The sequence below is a fragment of the Amia ocellicauda genome, chromosome 2 (genome assembly GCF_036373705.1).
Source record: "Amia ocellicauda isolate fAmiCal2 chromosome 2, fAmiCal2.hap1, whole genome shotgun sequence".
NCBI classification, from domain to species: Eukaryota; Metazoa; Chordata; class Actinopteri; order Amiiformes; family Amiidae; genus Amia; species Amia ocellicauda.
Genome location: NC_089851.1, coordinates 11,000,545 through 11,025,157, shown reverse-complemented (window position 1 = coordinate 11,025,157; position 24,613 = coordinate 11,000,545). Strand labels below are relative to the sequence as shown.

The 24,613-nt window shown below is 39.5% G+C and overlaps 2 protein-coding genes and 1 long non-coding RNA gene across 5 annotated transcripts in view; 1 reads left to right on the top strand and 2 right to left on the bottom strand.

Moving 5' to 3' along the window:
• The window catches only part of prtfdc1a (phosphoribosyl transferase domain containing 1a), a 25,459-nt gene extending 13,705 nt beyond the window's left edge, over positions 1-11,754 (bottom strand). The window contains exons 1-3 of the mRNA XM_066718214.1: positions 11,620-11,754; positions 9,959-10,065; positions 6,595-6,778 (exon numbers count right to left, since the gene is read on the bottom strand). Of these exons, the coding sequence (XP_066574311.1) occupies positions 6,595-6,778; positions 9,959-10,065; positions 11,620-11,670 (342 nt within the window). The 5' untranslated portion in view covers positions 11,671-11,754. The remainder of the gene's footprint in view (positions 1-6,594; positions 6,779-9,958; positions 10,066-11,619) is intronic.
• On the top strand, positions 11,322-17,301 carry LOC136764303 (uncharacterized). Of its 2 annotated transcripts, XR_010821177.1 has the most exons (3): positions 11,322-11,477; positions 14,146-14,318; positions 16,794-17,301. It is a non-coding gene; the product is annotated as an uncharacterized LOC136764303 (long non-coding RNA). The 2 variants fall into 2 exon arrangements; XR_010821176.1 differs by lacking the exon at positions 11,322-11,477 and having other exon boundaries at positions 13,881-14,318.
• On the bottom strand, positions 16,088-24,613 carry enkur (enkurin, TRPC channel interacting protein). 2 transcript variants are annotated; one of them, XM_066718200.1, is made up of 5 exons: positions 24,407-24,613; positions 22,931-23,076; positions 22,169-22,398; positions 17,713-17,859; positions 16,088-16,863 (listed from the first exon to the last, which is right to left on the bottom strand). In XM_066718200.1, exons 1-5 carry the CDS (start codon positions 24,481-24,483, stop codon positions 16,690-16,692), a joined length of 774 nt encoding a protein of 257 aa, XP_066574297.1. In that variant the 5' UTR covers positions 24,484-24,613; the 3' UTR covers positions 16,088-16,689. The 2 variants fall into 2 exon arrangements, with proteins under 2 accessions (XP_066574297.1, XP_066574287.1); XM_066718190.1 differs by having other exon boundaries at positions 22,169-22,422; positions 24,407-24,611.

The following is a 24,613-nucleotide window of genomic DNA, read 5'->3' as shown; positions in this document are numbered from 1 at the left end:
GATATTCAGCTTCAATGGGGCATGGCATGTTTATGAAGGTGGTAATGTTGCAGTCATTTATCATACATAATTGGAACCAAATTATATTTAAACTTAACATGATTGGAATATAAATGAAAATGAATGTCGATAAATAATTGTTTGGATTAATATGGAGCCCCTGTGGCTCGGGACAGAAACACGTTTTCACAAATCATTAGGATGTGTGATAGCCATTAGTATCAATACATGGACGCCAATAACAAAGACCCCCTTACTTTCCTCACAAAGACAGAGAACATAGGATAATAATGGAAAATTACTGTTTCATACATTAAATCCACATTGTAGAGTAATTACCTAAGTGTCAAGGTGATCTGATTTTTTATTAAACAAGTTTCCCGATTCTGTGACGATTTGTAATAGTCTGAGTCAGTCAACAGGAAACTGCAAATTTTATTTACAGAGCCTTAACCAAGGTCTGCACCTCCTCGCTCTGTTCAGACTTTACAGCGTCCGCCCCCTGTTGACCATGATAGGGTACTGCACTAATGTAGAAAAGCTGTACAGCACTATTCCCGACAGATTTGCTCGTTTGCTTTCACAGATGCCGGCACTGCAGAAAAATCCAGTACTGCCAATATTTTTAAGACTAGGTTTCATATGTCTAGGCAGCAAATACTTAATTCAATCTCTGAACAATTTCGAATTATTATTACGGTCGTTTTTTGCTTAACTTATGCTTATTTAATTACAGAAAGTCTGCAGTCTTTTGCACATTTTAGAAACTCTTTACTTTTCAATGAACACATAAGAAACCATGAAAAAGAAAACACACCAAGTTAATGTTTTGGTGTTGGCTCACTTGAGAAGCACTAATCAGGAATGTTTACCAGAGAAACTTCCAACCGAGGTTACCACGCTAATACACTCTGAGATGACAAAATTGCATTTGTCCCCTGATATGCTGTTCACGTTCTGCAGTACTCCCTGTCTTGTGACAAAATGGTTTGAAGGTTCACTTTTGGTCAATTTTCTGTTCCATTTGTTCTTCAGAAAGCGTGGGAAAATGTCTCTGAAACAGTCCACTGAAGACTAAAATATGGGAGAACATTATTAATGTATAAGAACATAAGAAAGTTTACAAACGAGAGGAGGCCATTCGACCCATCGTTTGTAAACTTTCTTATGTTCTTATACATTAATAATGTAGAGACAGTCAAAAACAAACCAATTACTTGATCATTACGCCAGCTAGCAACTAGGATCTGATCATTGCAGGCTGAGGTTTAATTTATAAAACCCAGAACGTCACAATTAAGGGAGAGACAATCAATATATTGGAATCATGTTATGAACTCCGACCCGTTAAATGACTACTTGCTAGTGTAAAGCTAATGAAAATCAATAGGTTCATGAACTTGAGTGTCAAGCACCTCGAAGCACAAGAAATACAATTGATGTTGAAACGAATATAGTGACTGTTGTATTAACTCTTGGAAAACCACACGCTGTTTTAGCAGTTCACATGTCAGTCACAGTCTTTTAACAGCCATTGTTATACTGACTTTATATATCTGTCAGAAATGTAAGAACGGACACAGGATTACTGCAGCTTGAAATCGACAAGTGACGTTGAGTCAAAGATTTGACCAAAAGTGGGCCTAAATCACTACAGACGTCTATTAAGTCACTACTGTTTGTGTATCTCCTGTTGTAGATCATGTGTAAATGAGTGGTATCTCAAGTTAAAATAAGATTGCTAATCATCTATTTCGCAAATGTCAGGGGAATTTATGATCAAGAAAACAGCATCATGCATTCCTCCGCATTGTACAAAACAGATGCCATCTCATTTTAATGGTTGCCTTGTTTAACTCGCTTTTGAAAGAATACAATCTCATTATCGGCCTTACAATGAAGAGAAAAGCAATCTGGCATGTAACACAGCATATTAAATCACATCCCTCCCTACGGGGAATTAGAATCAATACAGATCTTGCAAAACCTCAGAGATGCAGCCATATACCTATGCAGTGTGTGTGGCTTTACCCTCGCCTGAAGTGTGTTAAATACAAGGTTTAAAGCCTCTGATGAGTCTGTTAAAACATTTGTTCTTCATTCAGAATTAATTGCTCCATACCTCAGGGAAAGCAACGCCTCTGTTTTATTGCACACATCACAGTAATTGCTTGCTTTTGCTCAGCACCGATGAATGGGTAGAAGGGTCTCCAATTGGAATTCTATTCACTTCCATGGAGGGTACTTTTTAACATCGTATCAATAACTCATGTGTCCTATTGGTACGTTTATTTTATTATGATATCGTTGGCAGCTCAGTTCTGTACTGATCTCCTCATGGTAATCCAGGCCTCTCTGCCCTTTCCTTTTGCTAGTTTTCGAGTGCACCTCCCTGAATGCTCTTTAAAACCATTTCACAAGATATTTAAGCAATAAGTCTAATGAAAGTTTAAATATATATTAGCTGAGTCTGGAACCCATTCAAGCATTTTATCCCCTTTTCAGTACAATGTCAAGAGACCACCAATGAAAGGTCCACAGAATACATGAGACAAATTATCAAAATAATCCTATAATATCAACACCTGGGACTTCTGAATATGATCCCTTTCATTACATTAATATGGATTTAATTAGATTTGGGCTGCAAATATCAGGAAAGTATCAGGCACAGTGGTCTGTGATATTTGTTTAACATGGCTTGTTTGTTTAAGTGGCTGAGGAGAAAGATAACACTATCCATACTGTACTGTTATAAATGATGACAGATAATTTTACATGCAAATCCAGTTGCTTTAAAATAACCATTGTAAATACTGTTTCAACCACAGTTTGAACCTACAAGTATTGGATAGAGAGGGAAAAAAAGCGTTATAGACTCTACAATGTGTTCTTTATTACCACTTAAGGGTCCATATATTTGTTTTCTTTCTTTTATACATACAGACATACACACAGAGAGAGTGTATACATACTGTAACATAATATTTTAAAAAGACACAGGACTGTATTATGGAGTGCAAGCCCCCAGCACAAAAAAATGTTACAATATGTGGATTTAAACAATTTAAATAACTAAATAGAATAATTTTCTTTAAACATTACAGAAAATGTAATTTGTAATTTATCTTCATGTAGAATAGCTGGATCAAGATTAATTAAGTATGCTTTATGATTAAATACAATTAGTATATAATTCCAGAATTAAAACAACAACAAATCAGTTTATAGACACAAACAAAGTAAGACAATTAAAGTCTAGGGTGCTGCTCCGAGAGGTATGTATTAGACAGGCCCATTTTCAATGCATTATAATACAACACTTTAAACAGTGAACTTACATTGGAGTAGAGGTTTATTTAAGCCCTATTTTATGCTGCACCAAGATGACCTATGCAGGACACATCTGATACGAAATGCTTTGTGACTGTTCTTATTCAAGGTTATAAATGCAAATGCACAGATTGCCACCTTCACTGTCAGAGCTGGGATTGAAACGAAACGCGTCGAGAAGACACATGCTGACGGCAAACTAAACCTCAGCGCTGATTCATGTTGCTGAGGAAGGACTGTGTGACGCTTAAAACACAGTTCAGCAAACCTACCTGCAGATTGACACTTTCCCACAGATATTTTTTAAAAGCTGTGACATAACTGCCTTGCTCTCGAAAAGGACTTGAAAGATAAATACTGAATAATTCATTGTGCTGCATTCCTTACGTAAGACACTCTTGATTCACCACGGGGTTAACTCCACTTCCAGTACACTTCGTTACACCCATTAGTAATGCAATCAGGCGGTGATTTTATCAAACATTTTTTGGAAAGGACGTCATTGCTTTTTTCAACTAGTATGTGTGTCAATCCTTAATCAGCTTGTTCTCAGGTCTTTTACATCCTTATTCACATCATAAAAACACCACCTACATGTTCAACCAGGGCTAAATGTAAACCTTTAACACTTTGAGCAGCTAATGACGAATTAGTACATTTTGGAAATCTTTGCTGTTTAGGACAAACAAGCAGATTGTAAAGCAACTTTGCGTACTTTTGTTCTTCCAAATATAAAGGAACAAAAAGCTTTTTAAAACAGGCTGCTTGGAAAAAAGAGGAATAAAAGACCTGCAATCCTTTTTAGAAGTTCCTTAAATGAAAGGGAACATTAGCCTTTCCCTCCAGCTGGAACGCAGCATCTAAGTCCTCTTTGTTCTGGGCTGAGAGCTGTTTAATAGGTTCTTCTGCATGACTGGTAACAGGTGAAACTCACACACAAAGATCTCTGTGCGCTGCAGGGCCTGTGTGTGTACAGAACAGCATTTTGGAAATAGACTGGAGAAAGCTACTCACAGAACAAAGTAATAACTGCAAAACATTGCTGGGTAAATGTGTTCAGTTTAGTTTCTTGTCTCCTTCACTGATTTAGTTTTACATTGATTTTAGCCAACTTGACTTACAATTAAGCAAAAGTACCATCATACTTTATGGCACAAACACACGTTGGTGATTCAGGGCACTTTTGTTGCGGGCCCAGCTGTAATTACATGGATTTTCAAGCTACATCAATCACTTACAAATCTTGTTTTAGCCAAATGCTGCTTTAATTTGAAACCTGGAATGAAATTAGTCTCCTGTTTTTATCTTTCAAGTTAGAAGCACTGCCCAAGGGGGAGGGGTTTTCAGCGCGCATCGCTGGAACGTATCGAAGACATTTGTCTATCAAAGCTGCCATTGGCCCTTGTGCCCATCACTCAAACAGGACCCTTCCGCTTCCTGTTTGTATAAAAGGTGACGTCTGCACAAAGACTTCCTCTTTTTGCCCTGCGCCTTGGTGTGTCAAGACGTGTAAGAGAACCTTCAGAAATACAGTGTGGGAAAAAAGTATTTGATCCCCTGCTGATTTTGTACGTTTGCCCACTGACAAAGAAATGATCAGACTATAATTTTAATGGTAGGTGTATTTTAACAGTGAGAGACAGAATAACAACAAAAAAATCCAGAAAAACGCATTTCAAAAAAGTTATAAAATGATTTGCATGTTAATGAGGGAAATAAGTATTTGACCCCTTTGACTTAGTACTTGGTGGCAAAACCCTTGTTGGCAATCACAGAGGTCAGACGTTTCTTGTAGTTGGCCACCAGGTTTGCACACATCTCAGGAGGGATTCTGTCCCACTCCTCTTTGCAGATCCTCTCCAAGTCATTAAGGTTTCGAGGCTGACGTTTGGCAACTCGAACCTTCAACTCCCTCCACAGATTTTCTATGGGATTAAGGTCTGGAGACTGGCTAGGCCACTCCAGGACCTTAATGTGCTTCTTCTTGAGCCACTCCTTTGTTGCCTTGGCTGTGTGTTTTGGGTCATTGTCATACCCATCCACGACCCATTTTCAATGCCCTGGCTGAGGGAAGGAGGTTCTCACCCAAGATTTGACGGTACATGGCCCCGTCCATCGTCCCTTTGATGCGGTGCAGTTGTCCTGTCCCCTTAGCAGAAAAACACAACACTTTCACCCAGTTCTCCTCTGAATCATTCAGATGTTCATTGGCAAACTTCAGACAGGCCTGTACATGTGCTTTCTTGAGCAGGGGGACCTTGCGGGCGCTGCAGGATTTCAGTCCTTCACGGCGTAGTGTGTTACCAATTGTTTTCTTGGTGATTATGGTCCCAGCTGCCTTGAGATCATTAACAAGATCCTCCCGTGTAGTTCTGGGCTGATTCCTCACCGTTCTCATGATCATTGAAACTCCACGAGGTGAAATCTTGCATGGAGCCCCAGACCGAGGGAGACTGACAGTTATTTTGTGTTTCTTCCATTTGCGAATAATCGCACCAACTGTTGTCACCTTCTCACCAAGCTGCTTGGCGATGGTCTTGTAGCCCATTCCAGCCTTGTGTAGGTCTACAATCTTGTCCCTGACATCCTTGGACAGCTCTTTGGTCTTGGCCATGGTGGAGAGTTTGGAATCTGATTGATTGATTGCTTCTGTGGACAGGTGTCTTTTATACAGGTAACGAGCTGAGATTAGGAGCACTCCCTTTAAGAGAGTGCCCCTAATCTCAGCTCGTTACCTGTATAAAAGACACCTGGGAGCCAGAAATCTTGCTGATTGATAGGGGATCAAATACTTATTTCCCTCATTAACATGCAAATCAATTTATAACTTTTTTGAAATACGTTTTTCTGGATTTTTTTGTTGTTATTCTGTCTCTCACTGTTAAAATCTAACATTATACTATAATTATAAACTGATCATTTCTTTGTCAGTGGGCAAACATACAAAATCAGCAGGGGATCAAATACTTTTTTCCTTCACTGTATAGACAGACAGATAGATAGACAATATATATAATAAAGATATTTTGCATCCACTTACCTTTATACTTAAATCTCTCTGAATAAAGGCCTAGTTTACATGAATATATTTGTTTGTTTCCTCCATTATATTTAAATCCTGGTAATGTACATTTATGCTTCAAAAATCCATATCCCTTTTTATCAGATATCTTTTTTTTCTTTCTGAAGAAGTTATGAACAATATCATTAGCTAAAGCTACCTGAGAGCGGATATAATAAACTGATTAGATCTGTACTTACACAATAGCTTTTCAGCCTGATGAAATCAACTCTCATCAGAAGGGATTTGTTGGAGTTGCGGCTGAGGACTTTGATGAACTCCACCAGGTCAGCGCAGAACTTGTACCCCCCCTTCAGCACACAGAGAACCACGATGTCATGATCGCCAATGTCATCCATGATGTTCCTGGCCAGACGCTCAGTCCTGCACATCACATTGAAAACATCACATGGACGCATCTTACTCCATTGGTGAGGCAAATTATATATATAGGTATGTGTGTATATGTATAAAACATATGTGTGAGTGTGTGTGAATAGATTAAAAAATATTAATTTCTTCTGAACTGGATTTGTTCAACAATGAAAAGCCCACTGCAGTGAGATACTGTAGAAGTAAAACTGATTCATCATATTACCTGTTGAATGACATTGATCAATACCAATCCCATGAATTGTACTATTTGTGACTAGATGAAAACCTGTTTGTTACCAGAATAGACAGGTGTTAAATTCCCTTTTCTGACAATGCTGTGGTTCACCTGATCCAGTGGTTTGATTTTAAATGCACAGCAAATCGAATGCCTGTCGGTGTGTACGAGTGTGCATGGGAGGGGGGGTGTAGTTGATGTTGCAGAGACAATAAAAATGACTCTTCTAAACTCCTGCATGTGAAAACTCTTCCATATTGGATTTATAACTTTTTAAATTTTCCCATGTTTAATAATTTATTGAAGTACCATCTTGCCAGGCCTTAAATGGCATCAGTAAATATTTTCCAAAAAGGAAGTTTGCCAGGATACAATTTTCAAATTCCCTACTTCCTGAAAAAGCAAATAGCATTCATATCAAGTCATCTAACCAAAATCATCACTTAAGGGAATGCAAAGGTAAAAGGTTCCATGCAGTGGAACTCACCTCTCCCTCTCTCCTCTTCTTTCTAGTTCTCTACCACCCTCCCGGTCCGCTCGCCTCCTTCTTGGATGAACCTGACTTCCTTCTCTCCTCCCTCCCCTCACTGTCCTCATCTACCATCCTCCTGTGAGACTTCAACATCCACCTCTCCAACCCCTCCCACTCTGCCGGATTTCTGCCCCTCTTCCACTCTCTTAACTTCTCTCTCTCCCTGTCTCCCCCGACTCACAGGGCAGGTTGCCAGCTAGACCTCATCTTTTCTAGAGGCTGCTACCCTTTCATGCTCTCCGTGACACTCCTGGACATCTCAGACCACCACTTAATCTCTTTCTCCCTTTCTTTCCCTTCCCTCCCTCCCTCCCTCCCCACCCCACCCACTCCATTTGTCACCTTCTGCCGTAATCTCCTCTCCTCCCTCACCTCCTCCCTTGATTCTTTCTGTCCTCTCACGTCTCGTGCTGTCCGTCCCTCCCCTCCTCAGCCTTGGATCTCTTCCGTTCTCCGCTCAACCCGGTCCAGTCTGCGCCACTGAACAGAAGTGGAAGAGGTCCTGATGATGCCCGGATCTTCCTGTCTTTTCCCATATCTGACCCTCTCATCCCCTCTCGCATCTCTTCCTGTTTGTCTGCTATCTCTGCCTGGATGCACTCGCACCACCTCAAGCTCAACCTCTCCTGATCTGATCTCCTCTTCCCCCCCCACTCACCTCCTGCTGACCTCTCCATCTCAATCCCCTTGAAATCTACAACACTCTCTCCCTCTTCTGCCGCTAAGAATCTAGGAGTCACCCTCAATCCTGCGCTCTCCTACACCCAGCACATCACCACACTGACACGCACCTGCAGATTCTTCCTGAGCAACATATTATTATATGTATTATGCCTCAAACTGCACTGTATTATTGCACTTTGTATTGCTCTTATATTTTGTAAGTAGCCCTGGACAAGGGTGTCTGCTAAGGAATAAATAATAATAATAATAATAATAATAATAATAATAATAATAATAATAATAATAATAACAGATGAAACTGCCAATGAAGTGCAAATGGAGGTGGAGGTTTTAACTTTTGGCATACATACATATTCCATTTCAGTCAAGGAGGAAAATGTTTATTTCTCAGCTTCATGAACTTCATTAAGAGACATTGAACAGTCAGAGAATGTTTCTCTATGGCAAAGACAGGGAGTATAGAAATGGATTTGGATCGAGCTGCACCTACGTCTTTGTACTTTATATGGGAGATTTTAAAAATCCACCTTGTTAATCCTTTGAGTCTTGGCATGCAGTGCATATTTGGACTATAACTCAACAGAACAGCTTTTAGCTTCCCAACTCTTTAAAAGAATCAGAAGCAAGCAATGCTAAGCAGCTTTAATACGCTGTAATGTTACTGTGGTAACTGGGCAGAATGCTACAGAACCTGATGTTTAATGGGTATAACTGGGACATGTAAATAAAGGAAAGGAAAAACAGTTTTTGTGTTTCAGAGTTTGCATTCATCCACTACAGTGCTTTTAAACAAAAGCCCCTTTTCTCTCTATCTTGTGAGAAGGAATATTCCAGATGGTCTGGTGCCTGTGAGTTTAATATACATCACAAGCTAGGAAATAGCCAATAAGTTAATTACTCCCACTACCACTGACATTAAGACCATACTTTTCGGCAAATGTGATAAATCCCAATCCCAAGTGGGTTAATTTGATCATTATTCCTTGAAAATAAACCTTCTTGTTTTTGGGACATGTTCAGTTGGAACAGGATAAAGATTTTCTTTCATCTTCATATCCTCAAAAACTCAATTTGATGTGAAACATGGGATGGTGGAATGATCAAATCTTTGATAAATATTTTATTTCCTTACTAATTTATTTATAAGATTACAGAAAAACTTGAGAAGTTGCACTCTGTTGTTTTATAAATCAAGAAACTGCATCATGTACTACAAACGGCCAAATAACACTAATGAGGGTTAGGAGTAATCTTTGATGTGTTAAATGCCATTTTAAAACTTCATGATCTACTCACAAATGTATTAATCCACAAACACTAAAGCTCCAACACACAGTCAAGCAAAAGAGCAGCACATATCATGGACTACTCCAAAGACGAGCAGGGCTGCAACATCAAAACATGCTTTTAATAATAAATAAATAAAGGTTTTGCAAGTGTTTTTAATTTTCATAAGATGCCGTAATTTTGTATTATAATAGAAGATAAATATTAGCAATATGATTATCTTTTTTATATGTCAAAACATTTACAGAAACAGAAACATTACCCCTGCACTGCTTAGGCCAGAAATATGAATGCATTTGGTTTCCCAAAGTAATTTATGCTGTGTTACACACATACACACAGTGCCACCCACAGCTCTGCTCATCAGATTCGGGCATGCTAAAGAAAAAATACAAATATTATATAATGTACAGATCTGATACACAGTGAAATCAAAATAAAAAGTAATAACCTGTCCATGATGACTCCATGTGGTATGTAAACACTTTTTAAATCTTCAAAGTAATGCTCTGGATATGCAAACAGGTCCAAACTGTAGCCTGACCAGTCATCTTTTATCTGAAGGGAAATAAAAGTTGGGGTTATTTTAATGTTCGAAAGTTGCCACTTTACTCCTTTTCTTACTTTTTTCTTTTATGTTTTGTTTTGTTTCTTTAATTTAAAAAAAACAGCTAAAGAGACAAAAAGAACATAATACCTACCATATACTCCCACCAGCAAACACTGACTGTGTTCAAGTCACATCATACTTAAGAAAAACTAGGTCATAGATAATGAAATCAAAACTTTCGGTCACTCTTTAATTGCATTCCAACCCCAGGACTGGACTGCAGCTTTCCATTTATTTTGTATTGTATTTATTTTCGAATGACAGAATTAAGAGAAGGGGGGTGTAAACTTTGGTCCCCCAGTCCGCTGAAATGTGTGGCGGGTCAAAGTTTTCACACCTCTGTCTCAATTCAGTTCAGTCCACTGGGGTCTTGAGATTGCTCTGGGTTGAATCAGTGTTCAAGAAACTCTGAAAATATATAACTGATGAATAAGTACAGTTCAATGAAGAATATGAAACTAAGTGAATCACCTGATAACTTTGTTTCACCAACTCTGCGCTACTCCGATGCTATTAAAGTGTGGAAGAATGGTGTTATGGCATAAAAGAAACGTGTACCATCATGAAACTGTATAGCAAGCACAATTAAAGTTGCATAATATATAACAAATAAAAGCCGTCATTATGTGACATTGTTCAACTGCAGGCCTGGTCGTACTGCAATTTATTTTGTAAATCAAAGTCTTATAATCTGTTCTAACCACGTAACAATAATAAAAAAAAGTAAAAACAATAAAATTACTCTATTAAAATACTATTATTTGTGTACGTTTTCACATTCTTTAGTTCAGAAACTATATCCTCAAGCAATAAAGCATTGCATTGTTACGTCATCGTGAACTCATAACTTGTGTATAATTAAATAGGTAATAGGCTACCGATTTACTTAATTCGTTGTTGTTTTTTTCTTTTTGGAAACTGGTCATCTTTCTGAAATCTGCATATACCTGCATTTGTGGTGCTTTCGAGCTTGGCACGTCTTTAATATTATCCTCCCTCATTAAAAACAGCCTCAATTAATGGCCCACCCTGCTGCCCCAGTCAAACGCGCGCAGCCATGCGAACACGTGGTTCTGTCCAACCAATCACAGTCCAGGACACTTCTTGACTTGCAAGACGAGCAAAGGTATTTCTAACATGCTATTGTAACGTGTGAATGTCAGCCCCCACCTATGCGCCTACTTAAAGGCCTTTCCTCCTTCTCCCCTCTCTCTCCCGTACATGCATGTTGTTTTTGTGCAGAGGACAGCTGCACCCAGTTAACCACGCGTAACACATTAGTTACGATACGGCCAGTCCAGTCCTGCGGTGGTGTTGCATGTGTCGTCTGGAAACCTTCTCAAAAGTTTCATTTTAAAATGTAATGCATTTAACATCAAATAGCATGCACGCTTTGCAAATGCTTCACTAGGAACGGTGTTGCAGTTACACGTTAAGTGAAATCTGATGTTCATTTGCTTCTGAGCGGTAAATTATAGTCTGAAAAGTTTTGGGTTTTTTACCACAATGCCTGTGTCTTTTTTCAGAGTTGCCGCCGCATCGCTGTCTGCCATGTTGCTTTTCAACGCCCTGTCAGGTATCCCGCAAACTCCGACACTTACTGCTTGTGAGGAGGAAAGTGAAGCAGCAGCGGCGGCAGGAGGAGGGAGAGAGCAGCTCCGCCCACACTGCCACACACATCACATGTCTGCACACAGGAGAGCCTTGATTATTCTTATTATTTAAAATCCTAATGCTTTATGACATGCGTGAGTTGAGGATACACAAGATTTAAGGGGTGCATTTTTGATGATTGCATAGTTTTCAAAAGGGATCTTGACGCTTATCTTGTCCAGCTGTGTGTATTCTAGTTGGCATGCTTAAGTCATTGGACACACTGATATTTAATTTTTTTAAAGACTTAACTTTTAACTTTTGTAATCTTTTAAGATTACGCACAGACATCTGATTTTATGTTTTGTGCAGCTTAAGTTCAGTTCTTGCAGTCCAGACAATAAATCATGATTCAGTTCAATTAATTTGACTATTCCCACATTTTCTCACACTTTAAATATACAAAGCATGAGTAATTGTAAGATTATGTACACAGAAAATCACATTCATCTTTTAAAAATTTGCATTCCTGAATCTAACACTTAAGCTCTTTAATTACTGCATTGTCACATGCTTTTCTCTGTCGTTCTGTACCAGTGGTGTCATTTTAATAAAGACAAAAGATCCCATTTGTAATCGCAAAACCCAGTTGATTGCCTGTGAGGTTTTAGAGATGTTCGGCTTTTACTACAGTTTTCACAGTATTGCCTTATAGAAGACCTCCTTTTTAAATCTGCAGCAAATGAAGTGCAGCCTCAATATGATTTACTAATGAAACACACTTAAATGATCTATACAATGTAAAAGATTTCAAAAGCACGTGGCTAAACTGAAGGCTTCTAAGTGCAAGCGTTATTTATTCCATCTGTGGGACCCTTGGACAATGACATCCTCTGTTCAAACCCAAACTGCACAACCCCTTTTTATTCAGCTGACCTTCCGTGCTCTGTCTGCGTCTTATACCTTTTATCTCTTTGAATATCTCTTTGTTCACAAACTGGGCCATCACTAGCATAGAGTCTGTTTTTGAGTCACCCAAATCAACCATGCAAATGTCTGAGCCGTAAATAAAACTTCTAGATGTATAGCATGGAGATGTTAAGATACTAGTCAGTCACCAAATCTCTTAGGTTTCTAAATTTTACTGAATTGCTTGTGACTGTGAATCATAATGTTTTATTATTGTTTTACTAATTAAACTATTTTAAAAGAGTAAGGGAGATACATCACTACTTATGGCTACAATGGTTTGGGTAACATGTCCATACTTTGTCTTGCAAATTGTTCACATCCTGATATTTGTAAACATATCCGTTGTAGTCCAGTGAACTGATTTTCAAGATGCCGAAAGACTTTGTCCTTGAGCCGGCAGCTTGTCCTTTATTTACAGCTGTTGATGTCATGCGAAGTGTAAGAAATCCCATCGCATCAAGGCTTGGGAGAAGATGTTCCTCTAAAAGCCATGAGTTCTGTTGTGCTAAATGTCTGGACTTAAGTAATTTGAATTCCACCTTGAAATATGCACAATTCAGATTAATGAGCACCAATAAGAGGATTAATTATGTTATTTTTTAAAAACACAAATACTGTTTACTCTGTTCATTATTAACACAACAGTGAACTATGTTTGCCAATTATTTTTGTTTTGTTTGTTTAATAAGACTTTATGGTAATATTTATTTTAATCTCTTTTTATGTCACTCTTTAATATAAACAAGAAGATTTGTTTATTAATCAGTTCATTTCAATTGCTACAAATTGTTCAACACGAATCCACGCACACCTGATTATTTCAAAGAGGCAAAAGAGCAAGAGTGTGTATAAAAACTCCACAGACATTTAGAATTTTATTATTATTGTCCACCGAAATGATGAAACAGAAATGAAAACAGAAGATAGTAGTAGTAGTAATACAGGGCATTTTGTGTCCAACCCTGGTCCTGGGGATCTCCCATCCACTTAATTTTATAGGTGACCCTGCATCACCAATTTCTAAACACTGGGAACACATGTGAGTTATTAATCAATTAAGCAAGTCAACCAAGGGAGGCTGCAGGGATTCAGATAATTGGGACTGAAAAAGGACTGAATTTACCACACCACCTGCTTCCAGGTGTTTATAAATTGGTGATACAAGGGTGACCTCTAAAACCTGCTGGATAGGGGCTCTGCAGGACCAGGCTTGAACAGCCCTGCTTTAGGGGTTGCTGAATTTTACTGACCTCATGGCTGGACTGGCAGGGAAAATACTGACCTGTGTCCAGTCTGAGGAGGTGTCCCCAGGGCCCCTTTAGGGTTTCTGAATTTGCTGAGAGTCATCAATCTGTAGAAGTGGTGGGGGCTGTGTGTAGTCTAGAGTAACATGACACTTTTTCCAAACAGGAGGACTTAGGGTGAAAATAACCCCTACTATATTAGTATTTTTCTTCACACAGAAATACTTAGAAATGTCCCCGAGGCCACGCCTGCTAGAGGGGAGACTCAACTGAACCAGCTCTGGCTAGAAGGCCACAGGGGCCCCGTAGGGCTGCATCCGGGTTCCCCAGGAGCAAGGGACCGTAGTCCCGTTCTACTGGCAATATCGTATGTCGTCAACAATGAATGGAAGGTAGGTCAAGAAGTAAATTCTTGTACTCTCTGCACATCACAGGTGTGGAAACCTCCCGTTCAACCATCACAGCTGGGAGCGGAGTTATCAGAGCTCAGCTGAACTGACAACATGCACATAAGTGAGACACCAAGACCAAACCTCGCGTCATCAGCCAAATACAGGAGCAGGAGACTCTTATTGCTCAACTAGTACAATCAGGAGTGGGCTATCAAGTTCTACTTACAAATAAGTACACAAAGTGAGGCAGCAAGAGGCCAAGTCTTGTGCTCTCAGCCTAACACAGGGGTTTTCAAACGGGTCCTGGAGTACCCCCTGCCCTGCTAGGTCTTAATTACGTAATTGAATGGTATATTGCTTTGTTAGGTCAATTAAGGGTGCAAATAAGCAATTAAGACCTCAGTTGGAACAAAAACCAGCAGGGCAGGGGGTACTCCAGGACCGGATTGAAAACCCCTGGCCTAACACAAAAGCTGGCTTCCCCTGCTCAACCAGTACGGCTAGGAGCGGGTCTAGCACAGCTCTACTGTGATGGCTAATGGGTCACGAGACCAACCAATGCTGCCTGCAACTGAACACAGGAGCAGGGCCCCCTGCTTGACCAGCACAGCTAGGAGCAGGCCCAACGCAGCTCTACTGTGCTGCACAATGCACACAATAGATCACAAGAGATCAGCGCTTGTGTGTACAGCTGGATATACAGGAGCAAGGCCACCTGTTCAACCAGGACAGCTAGGAGTGGGCCACAGAGCTCTACTGTACTAGATATCATAAAGGGGAGACTACAGGAATATATATTGGATTTTCTCAGCTTAATCTAGGAACAGGGACCTCCTGTTCAACGAGCACAACCAGGAGCAGGGTCACCAAATCTCTATTGCGCTGTACAAGAGGTTCAATATAGCGCCATCCAAGGAAAACCTGCTAGGATGTGTCGGTTGTTCCTGGCCTTATTTCACTCTATGTCCGCACCCGAGCACTCCTCCTTTGAATGGAAGGGAGGAGGATGGTAACCTTTTCTTTGGGAAGATGGTTATACATGCTGTGGGCTGAAGGCTCATGTCCAGCCAGGCTGTGCTGCTCTCCGTGTCGGCAGGGCCGGCGGGGCGGCTGTTTAGCAGTCTCTTAGCAACAGCAGTTCTGCACAGACCTCCACTGTTGCTGCGTGACGTCACTCTGTGCAGGATCGCCGCGGCCCAGCGCAGCGCCGAGAAGTTGCTGCAGGAGGCAAGTGGTTGTTGTTGCTGTTGCATTTGTAATCACACAACCAAATGTATTTCCTTGTAACCACAGAACGTGAGGTTTTAGAGGTGTTCGGCTTTTAACTACAGTTAAAAAAGCTACAGTTTCACAGTATTGCCTTATAGAAGACCTCTTTAAATCTGCAACAAATCCAATGCAGCATCAATCTGATTTACCAATGAAAAACACTTCAATTATCTATGCAATTTAAAACATTTCCAAAGCACATGGCTAAACTTATGGCTTAAGTGCATGCATTATTAAATTCATCTACAGACCTTGGACAATGATGTCCTCTGTTGAAACCCAAACTGCACAAACCCTTTTTATCTGACCTTCTGTGCTCTGTCTTTGTCATAACTTTTATCTATTTGAATATCTCTTTGTTCAAAACCTGGGCTATCACTAGCACAGAATAGGTTTGTGTCACACAAATCAATCATACAAATGTCTGAGCAGTAAATGAAACTTTCTGACAGACATATTTTAGATGTATTCATTTTACTGAATTGCTTGTAACTGAATCGTATTATGTGTTATTTTATTGTACCACTAGAACTATTTTAAAAGAGTGAGAGGTTAGGATTAACACTTTATACATCACTACTTACGGCTACAATTGCACAACCTTATTTCAGATTCATGAACACCAAACTCATGAACATAAGAGGATTATTTATGTTACAAACACACATACTGTTTGCTCTGCTCATTATTAACGGAGCTATAGTTTTCAATTATTTTTGTTTTGTTTGTTTAATAAAACATCATGGTAATATTTATTTTAATCTCTTTTTATGTGATGTTTTTATTCATTGGATCATTTAAATTGCTTAGATACATAAAGGGCCAAACTGTTCAACACTAATCCATGCACAACTGATTATTTGAAAGAGGCCAAAGAGCAATAATGTGTATTAAATGTCCACAGACATTTTGAATTTCATTTTCATTGCCCACCGAAATGATCTTGCCTTGTAGGAATGCATACACAATAAATGGGATGAATTAAAAACATAAAACAGAAGATGGTGCTGCTTGGAACTAGTCAATAATATTTGCAATTTGAAACCGCTACTTTATTTTTTTCAATGAAGGACACTTGTTATGTGCAATAAGTCCTTCTGTTTTAGTTATTTGCGATATAAATGATTTTGTGTCTCTCAATGTGGTCGATGTCCCTCTCCAGCTGTTTCATCTCTGACTCCAGCCTCTCCTTGCGGTTTTTCTTAGGTGTTGTGTCAGTGACCACAGACAGGCCCTGGTACTGGTGATGGAGCTCTCCCCAGTTCTTCTTCAGACCCTGCAATCCATTCATAAAACATACATCAATTATTATTTTTATAGCAAACCCTATAAGAAATAAGCACAGGTCAGCAGAACAAGGTTGGCACATCTTGTTACTAAAATACATCTTGTTACAACTTTACACTGAACACAATTATTACAAGGCAAAATTAAATCTAACAGCACCATGACATGTATACATATTTATTCATTTGTGTGCATATGTATGTATGCATGTGTGTATCTCTAACTATTTGTATTAAGTAATGGTTTGTGTGGTGACATAATCTAGTTTAATTCCTTCATTTCTACCGCAACAGAATGGCTTGTATTGTGTGGAAAGTGTATATATGAATGCCTAATCAGTGCCTGTGTGAAATTAGTTGTAAGTGTTGTATTGTGACTATGGTCTACAGACTTTTGACTAGAGCTCGAATAAACCTAACAATTAAAAGCTGTTCTGACTGCATTTGAAGAGCCTACACATTTCCCTGTCTGACTGCTGTACTGCCCTACATGGCTGTTGCTCCATTCTTATTTAAAGACACTGAGTTTTGTTTTGTACTTACTCTACTGTTACTCTTTGTATCCCTACATCTGCATAGTACTGCACTGCATATTGCTTGTAAACATTGTAAGATGAAGAAATAAGCTAGATTTAAAAAATACTGATGATGATATTAATTATTAACAAAATCTATCAATAAAGGTACATAGGTATTAACACATCTTGCAAATGTGTGTGTTGGTGAGACACGGGAAACATTTTGCTATGACAATTTTAAACTTAAAATGAAAAAGACAAGTGCTCTAGGCATGTCAAGGTTTATATGATTGTAATTATGGATTATGGTTATTTTCTTACTTCAAGAAGTGTTTGCCTCTGCTCCTCAGAGAGCTGTTGCATCGCTCCCTGTCGGAGTCGTTCCTTCACATAGTCGTCGTACTCCTGCTGAGCTCTCTTCACCTCCTTGTTGCGCTGCAGCAGGTATTCCGGGGTTTGACCATAGTCCTACAGGGGTAACGAAGCAACAGATACAACCTTGAAGTAATTAATATGAAACAGCAACGTGTGTCTGTAAACAAGTATATGACAAACTACAATAAAACATCAATGTTTATATTTTTTTTCTCAAAGATATCTCTACTATTTTAAAAGAAGAACAATAATAACAATTACAAAAAAAAGGTTAGTGTGTCCTTTAGTGGATCTTTCAGCTACCAACATGTTAATGCAAAATTGTAATTGCTATTGTTGTCTTCCACGTGAACTTCCCCAAGTTCTCTCCAGATGTCACCCTTGCCCCAGTTTTGTCATGTTCTCTCCCTCTTCAATCACTCAATTATTGAATTATCCTTCCTGTGTCATTAAGCAATTACCTCACCTGTCTGTTATCCCCCGGCTAATCTTCTCATTTTTAATCCAGTTTAATTGATCATTGATCTCTAATTAAGCAGCACACCTATCCCCAGTTAGTCCCCTCTCAGTAGCTCATTATATAAACCCCTTTGTTCTCCCTTGCCCCTTGCAAAGTCTTGTTTTCTTTCCATAGTAGCATTACTTCTCCTGCTGATCTCATGGTGTTCCTGACCTACCTTCCTCTTTACAACCCTTAATCCTTGGATTATGTACACTGTGTTGTTTGCCCGATCCCATGACTCTCTGCCTGGTTTCACAACCTTGATTCCTGCCTTGCCTCCATTGTACTGTTTTGCTGGCTCCTGACCCTTGACTGTTTGACCTGCCTCTTTTGGGTTCATAATTTAGACCACAAAGAACTTTACAGAAGACTTCGCCAAAAGACATGGACTCTCCAAACTCATCCAAACAGCTATGTCCGCCCAGCGTATCCTCCTTGGGAAACATGACTATATGCTGCACAAGATCTCAGAAAAGCTGATTACACTTGTACAGAGGATACCAGTGAGCCCACCATCTGTTGCTCCTCCGGCTGCTGTAGTAACACCTACAGCCAAAGCACAACCTGTTTATTTAGCTTTTCCTGATAAATTTGATGGCTCACCGGACACATGTGGAGGTTTTCTTTTACAATGCTCTCTTTACTTCGCTCACAAGCCCGCAGCACATCCCAATGATTGAGCGAAGATCACTTTTTTATTACTGTCCTTACTGGGTAAGCCCTTCAAGGGGCTTCTGCCATCTGGTCGCAGCAGGGAGAAGTCAACAGGTCTCTGATGGCGTTTCAAACTCATTTTCATGAAGTCTTCGACAATCCTACCGAGGGAAAGTTTGCAGGGGAACAGCTTCTTGCCCTCCGTCAGGGCTTCTCTTCTGCTGATGATTATGCCCGTAAGTTGAGAACACTGGCCGCCATCAGTTAGTGAAATGAACAGGCTCTAATCACAGTCTTCAGGCAGGGATTGATATCTGAGTTGCAATCCGAACTGGCTTGTCGTGACAAGGCACTTAGATTAGAACAAATTATCCAATTTACAGAGCGTCTCAATAACTTACTGTGGACCAGAAAGAAATGTCACACTTCAGATCTTTCTCCAAGTCCAGCTACAGCCTCAGAACCCATGCAGATAAATCGTACCCGGCTTTCCTCCAATGAGAGACAGAGGTGAGTATTTCATCATCTCTGTCTATACTGCGGTCAAGCTTGCACTTCTGAGAGTCCTGTCCTGTTCGCCCCAGTGTCTCTCAGGAACCTACAGTGAGCACAAAACCTTCTGCCACACTCACAGAGTCATATAAGAGCCAAGATTATGTAGGGTGCAAAGAGTGTTTATGTAACTGCTCTGTTAGACTCATGATTGCCAGTAACTTCATTCACAGAGTGACAGTAGAACACCTTGGAATTCCACTCTTCCCTTGGGACTTCCCTGGCTTTCCTTTCATGATCCCACCATCTCATGGAGAGAAGGAGAAATACTTTCCTGGGGACCTCACTGTTTTTCTCACTGTCTAGCCCTCCCATGCAGAGGCACTCACATTGAGAGCCCTCTCCTATCCACGCTTTCCAAGTTTCCCTCAGAATACCAAGACCTAGCAGCTGTCTTCAATAAACCCAAAGCCTCACAACTACCTCCTCATTGACCCTGGGATTGTGCTATTGATCTCCTTCCAGGAACATCTCCTCCCTGGGGAAGAATCTATCCTCTTTCTATCCCGGAGTAACAGGCAATGGAGGATTACATTTAAGGAAGCTCTGGCTATTGGAATTATTCGACCCTCTACCTCCCCTGCTGCAGCAAGCTTCTTTTTATGTTCCCAAGAAAGATGGGGGTTTTGACCGTGTATACACTATAGAGGACTGAATGACATCACCATCAAATACCGTTATCTTCTACCTTTGGTGCCGGCCGTTTTGGAACTGGTCAGAGGAGCCCACTTCTTTACGAAACTCGATCTTCATAGCGCTTGCAATCTTATCCATATTCAAGAGGGTGACGAGTGGAAAATGGTGTTTATAACTAACAGTGGCCATTATGAGTACCTTGTTATGACTTTTGGGTTTTCTGTATTTCGGTATTCCAGGCCTTTGTCAATAAGATCCTATAAAGCTTTTTAAACCATTGTGTCATTGTTTATCTTGATGATATCCTAATCTTCTCCCTGACCCTCTCCGAGCATATTTTCCAGGTTTGTCAGGTCCTCAGCTGTCTTTTGGAGAATGGGCTATATGTCAAGATGGACAAATGTGAATTCCATCGCAAGCAAATAAGTTTCTTGGGATATATCATTGACACCGATGGAGTTCATATGGACCAAGGAAAGGTTAAAGCCTTCACTCATTGGCCACAATAACAAAACATAAAATAACTACAAAGATTCCTTGGCTTTGCTAATTTTTAGATGCTTTATTCGAAACTTCAGGTACGTAGTCTCACCCTTGACGTCCCTCCTTAAAGGCACGATGGTCCTTATTCTTCACCCAGATTCATTTCACCATTACTTATCGTCCCAGGTCTAAGAACACAAAGGCTAACACTCTGTCTCATCAATTTGATGCCTCCTCCAACCCTGTTTCCAAAGAACCCATAGTGGTGCCTGCTTGTACTGTAGCTCCCATCCAATGGGAGATTATGGATCAAATACAACAGATTGTCCATCCCATCAACCCGGACCTTTTTTCCTACCTCCATGCGCCCCCAGCTTCTCAGATGGTTACACTCTGTATCTGCTTCTGGACATCCCGGTATCCAACGCACACTATCCCTGGTCCAGAATACATTTTGGTGGCCTACATTAGTTTCCGACGTCACAAGTTTCATCAATGCCTGCTCCTCCTTTGCTCAGTCCAAACCTTCTCAGCAGGTCCCAGCAGGTCTATTAGAGCCTCTTCCCGTCCCGCGCTGATATCTTCCTATTTTTTATTGGCCTATAGAACGAGAGCAGGTCTGGAGGGAGGGTGACTGAATTGCAGTTTGTGTGCGTCATTCATTTTTTCTTAAAATTACACGAGTAGAACAGAACTAATTGGATGCTTGGTTAGACGCAATAAAAGCCAGACAGACATATCGGCCATTTTAAAGCTATCGCCTACAATGGGCATGTGAGCATCAGAAATTGACCACGGAGCAATGGAAGAAGGTGGCCTGGTCTGATGAATCACAAGTTCAAGGTGTTGACTTGGCCTCCAAATTCCCCAGATCTCAATCCAATCGAGCATCTGTGGGATGTGCTGGACAAACAAGTCCAATCCATGGAGGCCCCACCTCGCAACTTACAGGACTTCAAGGATCTGCTGCTAACGTCTTGGTGCCAGATACCACAGCACACCTTCAGAGGTCTAGTGGAGTCCATGCCTCGTCGGGTCAGGGCTGTTTTGACAGCAAAAGGGGGACCTACACAATATTAGGCAGGTGGTCATAATTTTATGTACCTTATAAACCCACTCTGGACTTATCACTTTTGCAATTAAAGTTAATTTAATTTAATTAAGTGTTTAGATGAGAGATTAATCTTTGATTTAATACTGAGTTTATTGAGAAGAAATTCACATATTTATAAGATCTAAAACTTAGATTTTGGTCGGCTTAATTGGGTCACTTCCCCTACGCTGAATGAATTTGAATGAAGATGTTAAGGGAGTGGCTTTGTTGACAGTCATTTGAATCTCAGTTTACTCTTGTTCAGTAACAGTATATTAGTATGTGAAGAAAGACAGACTGTCAATTCTTAAATAATCCACTCAGATCAGTGCATTTAAAAAAAAAAAAGACTAAATACATACACAGCACCACCTGCTGGACAAATAATTATTTTAAAGGGAAATGCATTATACGTTTTGCTAAATTTAATGATACACTTAGACTGTAATGCAATCTAAAGTTTGATCAACAGATGAATGTACCTTTTTCTTGACATATTTTGGAACAAGTCCTGAAGTTTCCAAAGGCTGCTTATTTCCTGTTCTGGTATCAACGTAGACATGCTGTGGCTTCTTCGGCACTGCCATAATGTTTTCAATTGCATTGGAGTTTATAAAGTTCGTATTCGTCTGAATGCCCATAACTGGGTAATCAGTCTTTGTAGGCACTTGAGGTTTTCTCCTTCCATCATCTTTACGAGTGAATGGTTTCTCTGTAAAATCAAGAACATCACCTCCTTGTTTCCACAAGAAAGTTATAGAAATCTCAGAACAGAAATTTAATTGGTATTTATATTGACATGGTAAATAGACACTAATCCTTATTGAATTAATTGTTCAAAGGTAACTTTAGACAACGCATTAAGTAAAGCCAGTCCATTCTACAAATCTAGTCTGCACAACTGCACAACATTTTTCTGTGTGCAACATGCAAAAGCAGTATTCATGAAAACTTTGGATACAATATAACCATTAATATTAATATTAATATATATATATATATATATATATATATATATATATATATATATATATATTTTAATAACAAAATTGTTAAAATCAAATTATTCCATTAGTTCTCAAACAAATTATGTATTGGATTATTTTTTTCAACATAGTGATTGTAAGTCAAATAAAAAAGTAACAGCTGAAATATTAAAAAGCATACATATGTTAATGAATACTGTCAAAAAGTACTGTGAATTCTACATACATCAAACATAGTTCACTTTAACTGTGGCTTACTTTCAGGAAGCTGGGGTTCCTTTGAATGTTTCAGCAGAAACTTTTCGGGTGAAGGTACCTCTACTTTTGCTGGCCCCATGGTTCTGTTTGCAGCCTTGTTCTTTTTTGTATCCTGTTTAACTTGTTCCCTAAACTTTGATGTATATCTGAGAAAACAAGCAAGTACACACCGACACAAGCTCATTGTTTTTTCAGTTTATATATTTTTGTAATGTGGCATTGACACCACTGGTTTGAATCTGGCCTATATCATAAGTAGATGAATGTGTTAATGATGAAGGCAGATGAAGGCAGTGACACGTCATATGCTGGCTTTCTTATTCCTGCTCCATCATGTTGCCACAAAATTGCTAGCATTTAGATTAGATCCCGAAGTGGAAAATTCCTGGTGTCAATATGCCGGCATAGACCCTTTCACACACACCTTACCGGCAAGAAAATGCCATGAAAAAGGCTGCATAATGTTATGCATGAATGGGGCTCAAGTCATCAAGGAATGTATTAAAGGGGGTGATCTTCATGAAAACGAATAAAGCTCGTTCAAGCACCTATTATAAACGAGCTTGCATATTCCCCCTCATATTCACCTTGATCCCAATCCCCTGTGTTCAAATGTCTGTGATTCATAGTTAACAAGGTTTTAGAAAGTTAAATGTTTTAGTCTGCATCTGAGAATACACCTTGTTCTCTTGCCAGATCTTGATTAGTATTAGACTGCTTATTAATATTAGGACGCTTATTAGTGCCACAGAGAGAAAAAAAAGATTGCGTTAATTCGAGATAATATTGCGTTATTTCACAATAATTATTGCGTTAATACGAGATAATATGGTGTTAATTCGCTAAAAGTAATGCATTAATACGAATTTGCTTCGAGATTCAGATAATTCTATAGGAGGATCAATAATACTTCACATTTTAGTTGCAGGGAGTTATACTCGGTGCAGTAATGATATGGACTTGATATGGCTCTGCGGACGGTTATTTATTCAGTTCATTTCGTAGGTTTGTTTGAACAGCAAACTACAGCTAAAACCCTGACGTTTGTACAATAAAATATGACTGACGCCGTTACACTTTTGAAACACAATTAAAACAAACGAACAAAAACATCAGTAACAGACCAGTGTATCTCACAGACACACAACTACCACTGTTTCTGACATACACACACGTCTGCTATGTATTAACACTAACCCTGTTTTTATAGTCTACATATATTTTAGATATAGATCTTGTTTAAAAAAGACCCCCCCCTCCAACAAGTGTTGTTGTAATTCTCAGCCACATTATAGCTCCATTCATAAGAGCTACCTGAACCACAGACTTTACGAAACTATTCAAGTGACGTGTGAAATGAAATCATTTTTAGTAGAGGCATTCATCAATTACAAACAATACTGCAAACAGCCCACATTGTTACCACACGACACTGTTACAGTATTGCTACAGCAAGGGTATCGTGATTAAACCTACCTCGGTGGTTTCTGGACTGTAACCTCTTCTTTGGGAATAAGGTTATAAATGCTTTCGGCAGGATACATAGCGGACATGTTTAGTTACAAACAAAAAAACAAACAATTAGTTAATGAGGTTCAAGTGTGACGTTATTGCTGTCCGAGCGCATCTGCTGTTTCAATGGCTGCTGGGTTTGTTTAGCAACTTTCCCCTGGAGACGGTTTC

What these genes read in the sequence shown, in the direction of transcription:
- enkur (XM_066718190.1), bottom strand. Translation starts at nt 24,483, where the DNA reads ATGTCCGCTATGTATCCTGCCGAAAGCATTTATAACCTTATTCCCAAA. An exon ending in GGAACCCCAGCTTCCTGAAA is followed by an intron (nt 22,423 to 22,930) that starts GTAAGCCACAGT and finishes TGTGGAAACAAG; the next exon opens with GAGGTGATGTTCTTGATTTT. An exon ending in AGAGGCAAACACTTCTTGAA is followed by an intron (nt 16,864 to 17,712) that starts GTAAGAAAATAA and finishes AATGGATTGCAG; the next exon opens with GGTCTGAAGAAGAACTGGGG.